Genomic DNA, 16,022 nt, shown 5'->3' with positions numbered 1-16,022 from the left:
GCTTTTTTCATTTACAAGTCTATTAAAGGGATAGTTCACCCAAAAATGAAAATTAGCCCATGATTTACTCACCCTGAAGTCATAGGTGTATATGACGTTCTTCTTTCAGACGAATACAATCAGAGTTATATTAAAAAATGCCCTGTCTCCTCCAAGCTTTATAATGAGAGTGAATAGCTGGAGAAAATTTGAAGACCAAAAAAGTGCATCCATCCATCCATTATTAAAGTAATCCATATGGTTCCAGGGGGTTAATAGAAGAAGAAGAAGATCTTAAGCTTATACTCCTACATCATACATGTCACTGGTTACTCTTGTGGCACAAGTCGACTTGCGTAATGCGTACAGTCATCTGGCGGAAGCTAGTCTTATAAATATGTGTATTTTCCTTCAAAAACCCATGGCTTCACTTCAGAAGGCCTTGAGCCATATGGAGTGTTTTTATCATGGATAGATTTTTGGGTGAACTAACCCTTTAATCATACTTTTTTTTTTTTTGTGCATTTAAATGTTTCTCTTATATCAAAATATGGCAGGTAGTAGTTTTTTTTTTACTACCATTTTTATGATTGTTGAAAAGTCTCTCAACAAGGCTGCGTTTATTTGATCAAAAATAAAGTAAAAACAGTAATGTTGTAAAATATTATTACAATTTTGAGTAATTGTTTTCTATTTTAATATATTTTTAATATATTCCTGTGATGGCAAAGCTGAATTTTCAGCATCATCACTCCAGTCTTCAGTGTCACATGATCCTTCAGAAATCATTCTAATGTACTGATCTGCTCAAGAAACATTTATCATTCTTATCATTTTGGAAAAGAGTTGTGCCGTTTAAACTTTTTGTTGATTTTCTTTCTTCAGGATTCTTTGATGAAATAGAAAGTTCAAAAGAACAGCATTTATTTGAAATGGGAATAGTAATACTATTACTAGAGATACTGTTTATTGAATAACCCCTATCAGTCAACCACTACTGAAAATCCAAAACAGATCTTGCATCGGTATCAGAATGTGTAGCCTTTGGTTTATTTGAGTGCCGCACCGTAACTGTGCTGTATTTGTTTGTTTTGTGGGCTGTGGCTGATACAGAGCGGTAACGGTCTCCTTGGGGCTGTTTGGGGAGCCGACAGTCTCACAGGACGTGGTGTGTTTCCTCAGGTGATGATAGCAAACTGTTCCGGCCTGCTCTGTGGTGATTCAGCTGGATGCCTGAGTGGGAGAGGGGAAGTGGAGGAGGAGATAGAGGGACAGGGGGAAGTGTAACATTGAAAAAAAGAGCAAAAACAGTGAAGAACAGCCATATGAAAGCAAATATGAGCTTCAAAGAAATGATGTGCATCTGCATTAGTCTACATCTCACCCTTCACCCTGTTGTCACCCTAACAACAAGCTCAGTCGGCAGTATTTCCGTGTCTTGATGGGCAGTGACAATGATTATAAGCGATTACTGTGACAGTTCATAGTCTACATATAAACAGCAGCCCTCATGTGTGACGCACACTGTGCGTGTAACTAGGCCATGGCAGGGTCTTCACTACAGGCTGAGCTCGGTCCAGTACTGGCCTGTATTCATCGGCCATTGTTCTCACGGAGCCAAAGTCCCCTGCTGTCAAGAAGTGTAGCGTCCTGGAACCCTACAAACCCCCCACCACGAGCTCAGCAGAGGGGGTCTGACCCTCAGACCTCCAGGCTTTATGGGATTAAACACAGAAGCACAAAGCTAAGGATTTAGCCCAGGCTCCAAATGATTCCAAACTTCTTGGCTGTGGTCTTAAAGATGGGAGAGAGTGGGACATGATGACAGATATATCTGTAATGTTCATTGAAGGTAGTGGTGGCATGTGTCTTTGTGTGTAGAAAAGAAAACAATTGATGGGTCGCTTTAAGTTACAATCACACCCAGTCTCGTGACACCGTTTGTATGTCTAAAGTGTGGTTTGAATTTGGCTTTTATTAAGGAGGTGGCTGGGAAAGTTATTTGCCCAAACTGCTTCTCATTTCTGTTCTAGTGGCATAGCTACATGGTGAAGGAGTTGTTTTGTTTATTTACACTACCGTTTAAAAGTTTGGGGTCAGTAAGTTTTCTTTTTCATGTTTTTGAAAGAAGTCTCTTGTGCTCACTAAGAGCCGGTTAACAGACACAACACTGAGATGCAGGCTAGTAGAACGGAAAAGCGCATCTAGAGACGCGTTTTTTTTTTTAAACTTAACTTATTGTAACTTGAGTGGCACGTTTTTAGAGCGGTTAAAGGCATCTGTCTGCTGTGTGTTTACATTGAAAATGGAAAAGTAACACAGTGGAATGGAAAAACGCGTTCTGTGTGAACGCTAAGGCTGCCTTATTCGATCAAGAATAAGGTAAAACGGTTATATTGTGAAAAATGATTACAATTTAAAATAACTTTGTTTTAATATATTTCAACATGTAATTTATTCCTGTGATGGCAAAGCTGAATTTTCAGCATCATTACTCCAGTCTTCGGTGTCACATAATCCTTCAGAAATCATTCTAATATGAGGATTTGCTGCTCAAGACATATTTCTTATTCATTCTTTATTCTTTATTTTAAAAGGAACAATGTGCATTAATTGTCCTGAGCACTTGGGCCCATCATGTAAATGTGCCAGATTTAGCCATACAGGCTAATTTTCCCTAAATATTATGATTGAAAACAGTTGTGCAGCTATTTTTGTGGAAACCGATACAATTTTTGAGGAATTGCAAGTTTTTGCATTTATTTAATAAATCATTTGTAAAATTATTAAGGTCTTTACTGTCACTTTTGATCAAGTTAATCTGTCCTTGCTGATAAAAGTATTAATTTACTTTAAATCTTATATCTCATTGACCCAACCTTTTGGTAGCTTACAAAAAGCAAATGAACATTGTCAGTGTTGCTGTTCCCCACCATTTGTGAAAACAACAACTTTTCTCTATGGCCTCCTTAGCAGATTTGGCAGTAGAACACATTCCAAAAAGTTCTGGGATTTCTCTGATCACCAGAAACTCATATGATTACATTTGTTTTGTAATGTGTCCTCCTAATGCATCCCGAGCCACATACTTTCCTAACACATTTCACCACAACAAAGGTTTACAACTCTACAACTGCTAGGACAAAAATTTGGAGAAGTCATGCACAAGATTTAATTTGCTCTTTCTTACATTCTCTGCTTTTGAAATCTGTGTGCACTTGAACCCCTGCAGTAACTGCATGCCACCCTCCTCATTGAAAGAATACAGTATGTTTTCTTCTCACCCTCCTTGAAGGACGAGAGGAGGTTATTACTGGCGTCTTATGCTGCTGGAAAGAAGCCAGTGCTTTTCGAGCAGCACATTTTCATTTCCAGCTTGAGCACCTCTCGCCTGTCCTCAGCATTTCGTCCTGCTTCGGCACATTCGTGTGTATGCGCCTCTTTGTTTAGGAGCAAAGCTATTGTAACGTATACCACCAAGATGCAGAAACAGACCTGGTGTTGTTTGGAGCCAGAGTGAAGCTTGAGTCTTTGGTGTTGCTGTGGTATTCAAAGGCTGAACACTTTGTGCCTGGCTGATAAAGTTTCAAGAACCTCGTATGACCTGTCGCTTATGTTTCTATGGTTGTGTATTCTTATCTTTCTGTCGAGTTACAGCACTTTTATTGAGAAAAGCGCCTGGCATGTAAACAGAAGTCACATTGAAAGGTTGACCATAGGAATAGATGACTAATTGGCCTTGGCTCTCACAATGAAAACACGAGCTTGGTCGCTTTCATTGAGGTAAAAACAGATCTGAATTTTGGACACAAGGAAAGCAGGATTTCCTGTAGTTTTGCACATTCTGAGTATAATGTGGATGAAATCACTGCTTACACTTGCTGAGGGACCAGTTAAGTATCAATGCAGTGAATCATTGTCATCGTTACAGTTAAGTAACCAATGCAGAGCATTGAAACACTGTGCACAATTGTGGTTTGTTGTAACAATTTTGATACATGTGATTTATTTATGAAGGTCATTGTGTTTTAATGGGAAATCACGTGTGTTTTTTTAGTGATAATTTCTCTAAATCTAAACCGTTTTAACAGATCTTTAAATAATGTTAGTGTGTGGTCAATGGACAAATGTGACTTCTTTTTCCACCTTTTTTCAACTTTAACTTTTTGTCAATTTAATAAGTATTTATTTATTTATATACAGTGTCTATATATATATATATATATAGGGACGTCCCGTGTGACGTCACGCCATTTGGAGCGGCCATCTTGACGGTATAGAAAATGCTAAACCGCCGGTGATAATACAGCTCGTCGCGAAATATTCCTATCATGCCCGAGCGATGCTGTGCATTTGGATGCGATCAGATACGTGATCATACAAAAGGAATATCTTTATACCGTATCCCAAAAGAAACAAAACGGAGAAAAGTGGTTGGCGGCAATTAACAGGCAAAACGCATACATACATTCCTAGATCAGTTAATTCGTTAGGCCTATTATCACATTACATTCTTTCGTTTTCAAATACCAAAAGCTGATCTTGTATTTTATTTGACACTTCTTATAAATCGTTAGAAACACAGGTTGAGACCGTCTCAATGACAGTTTATCATACTACAGTGACAGTCAGTGATTGTATAAAAAAGTATATATAGGCTATTTCGTTTTTCTTGGATCAAACTAGATTAAACAAATTCATTAAAGATACACTTAATTAGGGTGACCAACAGTCCTGTTTTCCCAGGTAATGTCCTGTTTTTACGTCCTGTCCTGGCTGTTTTTTATAAAGTGATGAAAATGTCCTGGTTTTTAATAGGGATGGGGCCGATCCGATCCAGTATCGGTATCGGGACCGATACCAGCGTAATTCACGTATCGGATTTTCCCGATCCAACCTGCGGAGATATCCGATATCCATGAGCCATGTCTGCGCTTTAACGTAGTCTGCTGAAACGACTCCAAAAGTGATTCCCGCCGGCTAGTCTGCTAGCTGGCTGCAAACTGTGGAATGGATATCCTGAACGGAGGTGCGGCTCAATGAGACACAGAGACCCCACTTCAGGAAATCCATTCCGCAGTTTGCAGCCAGCTAGCAGGATAGCGTTGAGCTGCCAACATGTTGTGTGGAAATCCTATGGTGGAAATACTTCACACTGGAAACACCACAGCAGAGCAAGACAGCAAAATGCAATGTTTGCAAAGCCGTATTAATTAAACCATTTGTCTGTGATGCATGTTTGCTATTCGCAGTCCAGAAGAGAAAGAGAGAGATCTCTCACGCGGTGCCACAGCGCGCACAACACGACAGCCCATCAGCATGATCGGTGATTGTTGTAAAATGCAGTCTCTACTGTTGCTAAATTGCGGGACGCTTTTAATAATAAAAAAAGCTATTAAAAGCACAAAAATCTGCGCAAGAGAAGCTGTTCCCGCGTCGCGCGTTCCGAAACAGACCGCAACGAGACAAGCACATTATACTTTGGGCTTCATATGCACGTCTAAACGATCAAATGTAGCCTACACAAAAATGTCAAAATGACCGGCTTGGAGATTCACTTAAACAGTTTGTCTAAAATGGTCGTAGTTATGGAAATAGTTGGGAGAAAATATGGTGCACTCGTTCTTAAAGGGGAAGCAGTCTAATAAACATGCTGACGATTGCTCCATTACTGAGAATCAAACAACAAAAGGCAAAGAGAAAATCACTCACAGCTCTTGAATGAATAACTTTAGCTTTAATAAGCATAAATCTATCTATGATAAACTTTGCAGTGCTATTTTACTTTTGATTACTTTATTATAATTATTTTTAGACCATACCTGAATAATGTTAGTAGACCTTCCTGAAATTAAAGCACTGTGTAGGCCTGTATAATGTGTATCTTTGTTTAATTGTCTATCTTTTGTTTATCTATTGTTTAATATATATATATATATATATATATATATATATATATATATATATATATATATATATATATATATATTGACATGCATACATACGTACATATCATACTTGCCTGTAGAGAGGAGTTTATTTCAGCATCATATAAAATCAACAATAATGATAATAATAATATTAAAGCAAACACAGCTCTGGTATCGGAAAAGTATCGGTATCGGCCGATATCCAAATTCAGGTATCGGGATCGGATCGGAAGTGAAAAAATGTGGATCGGTGCATCCCTAGTTTTTAAAAAATTGCTTGCAAAGATCAGCTCTACAGCAAAATATAGATGGGCAAACAAGGACGAGGAAGAAAAACAGGATAAAGAGGAAGAAAACTAAAGATATAAATACATTTTGTTAGTTCGTTTTTGTAAGTTTGTGAGAGCTATTTTTGTTCAATTTGGAGGTATTTCTTTTAGTTATTTATATATTTATTTTTCTAATACAGAAGAGACATTATTTCTATCATTATTTCATTGATTATTTTTTAAACCTGTCATAATAAAACATGTTGAGTAACCTCTGAGAAGCCTATCTTAATTTGTGTCTTGTAATATAACAATTTTCTATCCATACAGAGGAGGCTACTTTAAATGTATTAATTAATAAGGCATCTTTGAGTAAATTTCGAGTGTCATTTGAGTAGCCTATCTGTTTGCCGGGCCGAGTGTCCTGTTTTTTGGTAATCAAAATATGCACTTAATTTTGTTGGTGATTTTGTTTTGTGTTTTCCCCTGTAAACTCAGTTTAAAAATTGTAGGTACTATAATTTGATGAAAAAAATACATTGACCAACCTTTGCGGTGATGATTGAAAAATCATTTTCTTTTAATGAAGCTCCGGTGTAGCGTGATGGGAAGTGAACAAGGTAGCTGTAATGTCACCGAACTCAATGTCAGGAAGTTTTTCTACACATTTAATGCCTGTAAAAAGAACTTGTGGTGCTTCATATGGATATATGATTCCTAATTCCTTTATCTTCCTCTTGTATATTTATTTTTGTGATGCTAATAATAAGTGTGATGACATGACGTGGTGGGGGAAAAAATCGATTCTGTTCAGTATCGAGATATTTTGTACCATGATTTTGCGCATGCAATTATATCAATACTGTAGCGCAAAGTATTTCAATTATATTATTAGTATATTAATATACTAATAATTATATTATTAGTATAATATACTAATAATATATATTACCCACGGCAATGGATCTATGAGCAGCCGACGGATGTATTCCGTCAAAATGGCTGACAAGCGGCTAGGGGTCACGTGACTGGGAGATCCCTATATATATATATATATAATATATATATATATACACACACACACACACACACACACACACACACACACACACAAATAAACTTTGCGAGAGAACGCAAAAGAATTGACTTTTTTTTCCACACCATGTCCCTTTAGGGGCTTTGTAATATTTATATATAAGTAAGAGAAATGACATTGCCTTCAGAGTAGAGCAGTATATTTGTAAATGGTGTGACGATGGCAGTCCGTTTGGTGCTGGATTTGACTTGTGATTAAATTTTGCTTTTGCATTCTGGATGGCTTTAAGATTATGTTGTACCCCGTCAGATTATAAATCTGACATGTAAACTTTAATGATTTGAGAGTGGATTAGAGAGGTTTAACTCTTTGGAAGTACTGTGCTGCATGTGAAGGAGAAAATCGCGGTGAATTTGGTGTGGCTTTAGGCAGGTTTATTAGTTTCACTGAAGGTTTAGGCAATAAACGGTGCTGTGAAGATTTAGGCCGCAAAGCTTCAGGACACTCCGTGTCCTTGCTTGGAGTTCATGAACTGATTGTGATTCTCCTGCCATTGTTATTCTCAAGCTTTTAAACACACTCACAATGCTGGTTAATGCCCAACTATACATAAACAGCCCGAGCAGGCTAGAGCACCATTCAGAGCACACTGCTTTCTCTGAGACTTTGAAATGCCTCTGTCAAGAAAAGAAGCTCCGAAACAAACATTGCTCCTCTCTGCCCTTCCCTTTCTATCTCTTTCTGCTCTTCAAAGCCCTGACTGCGGGAACTGGGGCATGGAGGGAAAGGGAACGTGTGAATACAAAAAAAAGAGTTTAATCACTTTCACCCAATGCAACAGTTTCTCAGCACTATCCTCGTGTCCTGTAGCTTATCAGTACTAAAATGTCTCACTCCAAGTAAAGGGAAGAGAATATTGCCACAATTAAACCGTTGTAACCTTCTCTGAAGGACACAGACATCATGATAAGCCACCTCATGTCGAGCTGCAGCTTTTCTGAAGACAAAAACGTTAATATTTACAATTTGAAAAGGTCACTGCTTACTAAACTTTGTCAGTGAATGTTATCTCCTGCAGTTTTGCAAGCATAGAGTATGTTGTCTTATGCTAGGTACATATTAGCGAGGCATCACCTTCTGGCCTCTGTAGTTTAGGGGTGGTGGTGTGTCGTAACAGACGTTTTGGTTTGTTTTGGGGGTGGGTGGTCGTGGTTATTTTGGGAGGTATCATAGTTAATGAGTAAAGCATTACTGACCAGTAAGGCCAGCGGGGAGAGAGAGGGAAGGATTCTTAGAGGGGCTTCAGGACTTTGAACTGCAAGCAGAACTGACATAAATCCACCCTGGTCTGCTAATGAGTCACTGTTGTGAGTTGCTGTGTTAGGGTTGGAATGACTTAACATAAACACACACACACACATACAAACAAACACAAACGCACAAAGAGCTGTGTTTTGTCGTCTGGATGTTCACTGATCATAGGGTTTGCAATTGCAGTTCCACTCCATTAAGGCACAGGCATTTTAGACACTGTCTAAATAATCTGGTGTCTCTTACCTGTTTCAGGATATATATATATATTATTTTGATCTAAGGCATTTACTTCTGTGAGATTTAAAAAGCACATTAGAAATTTGTTAAAAAAAAACAATATATATATATATATATATATATATATATATATATATAACGTTGACTACAGTAACATTTATCAGACATAACTAAATTTGTTTTTATAGTTAACTAAAACTAAAACCATACAAAACATTTCCATTTCTTGAAATAAAATAAACCTTAACTGAAATAATCTAAAATATATTTAAAAAAAAACTTACATTTGTTTTGTTTGAGCAAGTTGCCAGGGCAACATTTCTGAAATTTCATTTAGTTTCACTTGATGTACTAAACTAAAACTGAAATAAAAAGTACTAATAAAAACTTGTACATAATTTAAAAATAAAATGACAAAAATGACAAAAACGAACAACCAAATTACTTAACTAAAATTAAAACGAAAAAGGAAAATATAAAAATAAGAACTCATTTGAAATGTTAATTAAAAAATATAATAGTATCTCAGTGGTTGTGAAATAACACTGGCTAGGACTTGTTTTTTTGTTTAGCTATAATTGAAGTATTGTCTTTGTCCACAGTTGCAAACAGTGGATGGTTAAACCAGTTGGGTGACATTCTCTCATGCATAGCAAACGATCTACCTGCTCATCCAGTTCTGGGACCATCCGTGTTGTGTGTTATCTTTGAGCTGTCATCAACAGGATATAGAATCCTTCGTTGCATGACAGCTGTCTCGGTTTGTTAGCTGAAATCCCCACAAGGAGTTCTGTGTGTGTTGGTTTTGGTGTCTTTGTCCATGGGTGTCTAAATTGCAGAATGAGTTTGAAATGGCACAATGCATTTACACGTACAGCAGCTCTACAGGACAGTCTCGCTTATTCATAGAAGTTGGCGAAGAAGAACGCCGAGTGCTCTAATATTGGCCGAGCAAAAGCACAAACCAGACAAAGAGGCAGCCACCAACAGAGCACAGCCTAATTAAGGAACTTGTTCACGTTCGGAGACGGCTGCTGAACCTGTAACCCGTCAAAAGGCTTAAGGAATCAGGAAACTGTATATGTCTGGTTGAGTCATTGAGAAACTGAAGGAGACATGCTTAGCTAACTTTAAATGGATGGCGCTAATAAATCGTACAGGGTCGTTCAGTTTAACCTCACCTCTGTTGCCTGTGATTCACTGCATTTATATTGGCCCACATCATTTAAGAGGGTGTCAAAGGTCAGAGGCCTGTTGCCCTACACTCACTTTTCCATTAGACGCATTCAGTTCTAGGAGTTCATTGACTTGATGTGTACTGCACCTCCTGCACTACAGTCTAAAATGTAACTTTTAAACAACTTTTATATATAAATATATATATATATATATATTGGCTAATGAAGCTGTATTTTGCATTATTTTTTATATATATATTTTCCACTATGATTATTTTTTTGTCTTGCATATTTGTGACAAACAGCGCAAGTGTTTGTGTTGGTTGCAGCATCATATATGAGATAATTCTCTGTTTTTGTGGGACCGTTTAACCAGAGACAGTGATTTACTTTTTTTTTCTGTTTTTTTTCTTCCTCATATTTCATTCTGATGGCTTGGAATGCAGGAATATTACACATACACATGCACTACCATTCACATGTTTGGGCTTTGTGTGAATATTTTATATATATATATATACACTCACCTAAAGGATTATTAGGAACACCTGTTCAATTTCTCATTAATGCAATTATCTAATCAACCAATCACATGGCAGTTGCTTCAATGCATTTAGGGGTGTGGTCCTGGTCAAGACAATCTCCTGAACTCCAAACTGAATGTCAGAATGGGAAAGAAAGGTGATTTAAGCAATTTTGAGCGTGGCATGGTTGTTGGTGCCAGACGGGCCGGTCTGAGTATTTCACAATCTGCTCAGTTACTGGGATTTTCACGCACAACCATTTCTAGGGTTTACAAAGAATGGTGTGAAAAGGGAAAAACATCCAGTATGCGGCAGTCCTGTGGGCGAAAATGCCTTGTTAATGCTAGAGGTCAGAGGAGAATGGGCCGACTGATTCAAGCTGATAGAAGAGCAACTTTGACTGAAATAACCACTCGTTACAACTGAGGTATGCAGCAAAGCATTTGTGAAGCCACAACACGCACAACCTTGAGGCGGATGGGCTACAACAGCAGAAGACCCCACCGGGTACCACTCATCTCCACTACAAATAGGAAAAAGAGGCTACAATTTGCAAGAGCTCACCAAAATTGGACAGTTGAAGACTGGAAAAATGTTGCCTGGTCTGATGAGTCTCGATTTCTGTTGAGACATTCAGATGGTAGAGTCAGAATTTGGTGTAAACAGAATGAGAAGATGGATCCATCATGCCTTGTTACCACTGTGCAGGCTGGTGGTGGGGGTGTATTGGTGTGGGGGATGTTTTCTTGGCACACTTTAGGCCCCTTAGTGCCAATTGGGCATCGTTTAAATGCCACGGCCTACCTGAGCATTGTTTCTGACCATGTCCATCCCTTTATTGCCACCATGTACCCATCCTCTGATGGCTACTTCCAGCAGGATAATGCACCATGTCACAAAGCTCGAATCATTTCAAATTGGTTTCTTGAACATGACAATGAGTTCACTGTACTAAAATGGCCCCCACAGTCACCAGATCTCAACCCAATAGAGCATCTTTGGGATGTGGTGGAACGGGAGCTTCGTGCCCTGGATGTGCATCCCACAAATCTCCATCAACTGCAAGATGCTATCCTATCAATATGGGCCAACATTTCTAAAGAATGCTTTCAGCACCTTGTTGAATCAATGCCACGTAGAATTAAGGCAGTTCTGAAGGCGAAAGTGGGTCAAACACAGTATTAGTATGGTGTTCCTAATAATCCTTTAGGTGAGTGTATATTTTGTTTAATACATTAATGGTTTTATTCAGCAAGAATACATTTAATTGATCAAAGGTAATGTCATGTTACAAAAGATTTATATTCCAAATAAATGCTGTTTTTATAAAAGTGTCCAGAAAAAATACACCTTGATTTCCATAAAAATATTAAGCAGCACAACTGTTTTTGACATTGATAATAATAAGATTAATAATAGTTTCTTGAGCAGCAAATCGGCATATTAGAATGATTTCTGAAGGATCATGTGACACTGAAGACTGGAGTAATGATGCTGAAAATTCAGCTTCGCCATCACAGGAATATATTAAAAATATATTCCAATAGAAAACTGATATTCTAAGTTGTAATAATGGTTTCACAATATTACAGTTTTAACTATTTTTTATCAAATAAATGCAGCCTTGGTGAGCAAAAGCGACTTCTTTCAAAAACATTAAAAAATCTTACTGAGCCCATGCCAAGTTCTAGAGAAAAGAAAGCTATGACCAAGATATTCTCTTAAGTATACGGTTTGTATAACTTTGAATCATTCACATTTATTACACCAGCGAGGGTCAGGTTAATGTTCGTATAGTCTAATTGTGAACCATATAGTGTTGCTGTTTCTAAAAAAAAAGTTGCTGGGTAACCGCCATTTTTATTTAATAAAAAAACCTATTTTACTTGCATCTTGCATCTGGTCTAGCCTGAATGAAACCTATAAAGGTTTTCAAGATAATTGTGCGTAATGTACGTATATTTAACACTCAATCTTTGTTTTGTGCTCTTTCTCTAGAACAATGTTACAGCCAATAAGGAGAGGGAGGAAGTGGAGGTAGCAAAGAAGGTGTCCGAGGGTCAGGCAGGCCGTCTGTCTCAGGAGGTGGAGAGACTTCGCAAGAGGGCACATGAGCTGGAGAACGAAGTTACCAAACTCAACCGCATCATTGATGAAGCCAAGCTGCAGGAGAGCAGGCTGGGGGAGCGAACTGGCCGTCTGGAGGTACTTCCAATTCTCTCTTTGATTTGAGTGTGAAAAAGAAACGCTTATTTATACACATTTATACCAATTAGATTTATATTGCATTCTAATGGTTACATCGACCTGAGGCCGTTTCCCTAGACAAAGATTAAGATTGTCCTGTCGGGAATTCCATCAGCATTGATTGCCTGTTAACTCTTCCCCTTTAGTCTGGGGGAAATGCTTAATCTGTGTCTATAAAAACAGACACAGAGAGGTAAAACATCTGTAATGTGTTTGTTTGTTACTAGAAAGAAAAAAGGCAGTTGGAGGAGTCTCTCGCTGAGGTCAGGGAACAGGAAGAGGAAATGACCCGTGCAAACCATGCGCTTACCACTCGCCTAGAGGATGTGCAGGTGAGACCTGGGAAGCCCAACTTTGAGCAGGAGCTGAGATATTAAGAAATCATGTTTGGTTGAGTTGTTATGAATTTGGGGTCGGTTTTATGTTTTTGAAAGTAGTCTCTTATACTTACCAAATACCAAGGATGCATTTATTTGATAAAAAAAACTGTAATATTGTGAGACATTATTACAGTTTAAAATAACTGTTTTCTATTTTAATATATTTTAAAATGTAATTTATTCCTTTGATGCAAAGCTGAATTTTCAGCATCATTACTCCAGTCTTCAGTGTCACATGATCCACCAGAACTCAGTCTAATTAGCAGATCTGCTGCTCTATTAATATTATTATTATTATTATTATTATCAATGCTGAAAACATTTGTGCTGCATGTATTTGAAACAGAAAGTTATTTTTGTTACAATGTAAAAGTCTTAGGCCCGGTTTCACAGACAGGGTTTAAATTAAGCCAGGATTTGGCTTAATTAGGGCATTTAAGTAGCTTTAATAAACATGCCTTAGAAAAAATTACTGGTTTGCATCTTGAGACAAAACGATGGCACTGACATATTTTGAGATATGTGTTTGATACTTTTTTTTTCTTACAGAATAAAAGTATAAACATTTTTCATGATCTCTCTGACCCCAAACTTTTGAAAAGTAGTGTATGAAAGTCTAAATTAGTGGTGAAACAGTACTATTTCTTCTAAATAATGTCATTTTTACAACTTCAGAAAGTATATTTGTATGTTTTAAACAGGTTTTTTTTTTTTTATCATTTTGGTCAGTTTTAACTATCTTAACATCAAACTGACAATCAGAGTAGCATTACTGTTTCAATAATTGGCCTAAGGGAAGTCATGCTTTACTTTGTTAATTGATACTTTTCCATCCATAGAGAAACTTGACCAAAATGACTCACGAGCATCATGAGCTGCAAGAGCGACTGAAGGAGGAGAAGAGTCAGAAAGAGCAGTTTAAAAACACCAAGAATGAGATTGAAGATGAGAGGAGGCTGCTGGACCGAACTGTGGAGAAACTTCAACGGGAGGTGAGAGACTGGACTTAATGATGATGTGCTTTTTTTTTATCATGTAAAGGTCTTAATAAACTTTTAAATAATTTTGAATTCACCGAGGAAAACAAAACCTGAGCTGGTTATACAACTTTAGTGTGATTTGTGTCACAGACACCTGGGGTGAAGCCGATACATTTGAGGAATTGACCAATTTAGTTTTCCTCTGTCCTATTGTTTTTTCAATATCTGTGTAGATGAATGAGATAGTGGAGGCGTCTCAGAGCTCAACTCAGGAGCTGCAGGAGCAGATAGACATGTATAAGGAGAAGAACCGGAGGGAGATGGCAGAGCTGCAGAAACAGCTGAGAGAGGGAGGACTGGAGCTGGAGAAATCCCGTCTTACCGCCAAGACTCTTCAGGAGGAGGTGGGTGGGGGAGGGCGGCTAAAGTTCAGCAAAAACTACCAACCTGAAGCCAAGTCGAAAAACAAAGCAGATCATTTCTAAATCCTGAAATGCACATGTTCAAAAAACTTGACTGGACTAAACCAGATTGGTCTGAGCCACAACTGCTTAATTAAGGCCCATTCTGACCAAGAACGATAACTATAACCATAAGCGTCCATTAGTGTGGACACTAATATAGTATGGCGGCAAATCAATGACTAAAATAAACGAGCGCACAACTGATGCTGGCGCGCGCGTCTGTAAATATCTCTTAACAACACAATGCAATCACTAGTAAGACTTCCTGTTAATAAAGTATCTGGTAAAGAATCTGTTCTATATTAACAATGCATTAAATCACATTACACATCAAGAAACCACAACAAATAAAACAAATTAAATGATGTCTCATGTCTCAAGTCAAGTGAATTACGGGTCATTGGACAGGCGTCTAATGATCCGGAAAAGGGGAAGTAGTCAATGACATTTGAGGTTATTAAAACAGTAAGTCCCGCCCCTCGACTGCCAAAAATAAAATTGTTCGAGCGAGCAAAAGCAGCAGGCGAGAGCAGATCGAGCGCGAGAGCGTGGGGAATGACCATGCGCGAGGAGATGTCATGCGCGCGCAGGGTTTGAATGAGCTCGCGAGTTCCCGTTTCCTCGCGTGTAGATCTGTTATCCTCTCGCGGAAGTCATTTACCGCGCGCGCCAGCATCAGTTGTGCGCTCGTTTATTTTAGTCATTGATTTGCCGCCATAATATAGTTCTTTATTATAATTGTGCACTGCAGTTATGTCTTCTGACGCTTTAAAAGCTCAATCTCTTTAAAATCGGTGGATTCTTATTGGCTGTCAATGTTTTTAGCATTGTTTAGCTGGAAAAAAATCATTCTGAAAGTGATTTCAATGATATTGTTCATCTGCGTCGTTAACGTTATAGTCTTAGTGTGAACTTCCCTATTCTTATTAAAACTTATAGTTGTCCTCTATCTTGAACTTTCTTTACATACTCGTATACTTTATAGACCTTGGTGGACCTAATCCCTTAAAAAAACAGTACTGTTGTGGTGTTACTGTTGATGATATCAGGTGGTAATTCCATTTTCCGTTGTTACTAAGTAGTTAGCGTTTTCATTTACCAAGATTTTAAAGGAGGAAGTGCTACAACATCGTGTAAAAATGTCCAAAACCGTGGTATTACCATGGTACATGTCCAAGAATGTCCTCTTATGCAGTTTGTTTGACTTGGAATGCAGATAGGAAAATCCCATTTTATTGATACGATTATCCAAGCTAAACGTTTGAAAACGAAACACAGAGGAGCATGTCCTGTTTAAGCCCTTATGCTCCGAGTTTATGGTCTATTTATCCAACAGCACAAAAAAATCATGTAAATATGGGAAGAGTGTCTAGCCAAAGTGAAGTTTGCATTTCTTGAAAACCACGTGTTTCTGAAAAAGCATAACAGTCAGCTGGAGTTATATTTCAATGTAAGCTCAGTCAAATGCTGTGTTAAATATAATT

At 37.9% G+C, this 16,022-nt stretch overlaps 1 protein-coding gene across 1 annotated transcript in view; it reads left to right on the top strand.

The window, feature by feature from the left end:
• The window catches only part of cgnl1 (cingulin-like 1), a 39,499-nt gene that overhangs the window by 12,594 nt on the left and 10,883 nt on the right, over positions 1–16,022 (top strand). The window contains exons 9-12 of the mRNA XM_056258974.1: positions 12,466–12,672; positions 12,942–13,046; positions 13,934–14,086; positions 14,308–14,478. Of these exons, the coding sequence (XP_056114949.1) occupies positions 12,466–12,672; positions 12,942–13,046; positions 13,934–14,086; positions 14,308–14,478 (636 nt within the window). The remainder of the gene's footprint in view (positions 1–12,465; positions 12,673–12,941; positions 13,047–13,933; positions 14,087–14,307; positions 14,479–16,022) is intronic.

The sequence above is a fragment of the Rhinichthys klamathensis genome, unplaced genomic scaffold (assembly GCF_029890125.1).
Source record: "Rhinichthys klamathensis goyatoka isolate OS25496 unplaced genomic scaffold, OSU_Roscu_1.1 h1tg000161l_1, whole genome shotgun sequence".
Taxonomy (NCBI): Eukaryota; Metazoa; Chordata; class Actinopteri; order Cypriniformes; family Leuciscidae; genus Rhinichthys; species Rhinichthys klamathensis.
This window is presented reverse-complemented; position numbering and strand designations above follow the sequence as displayed.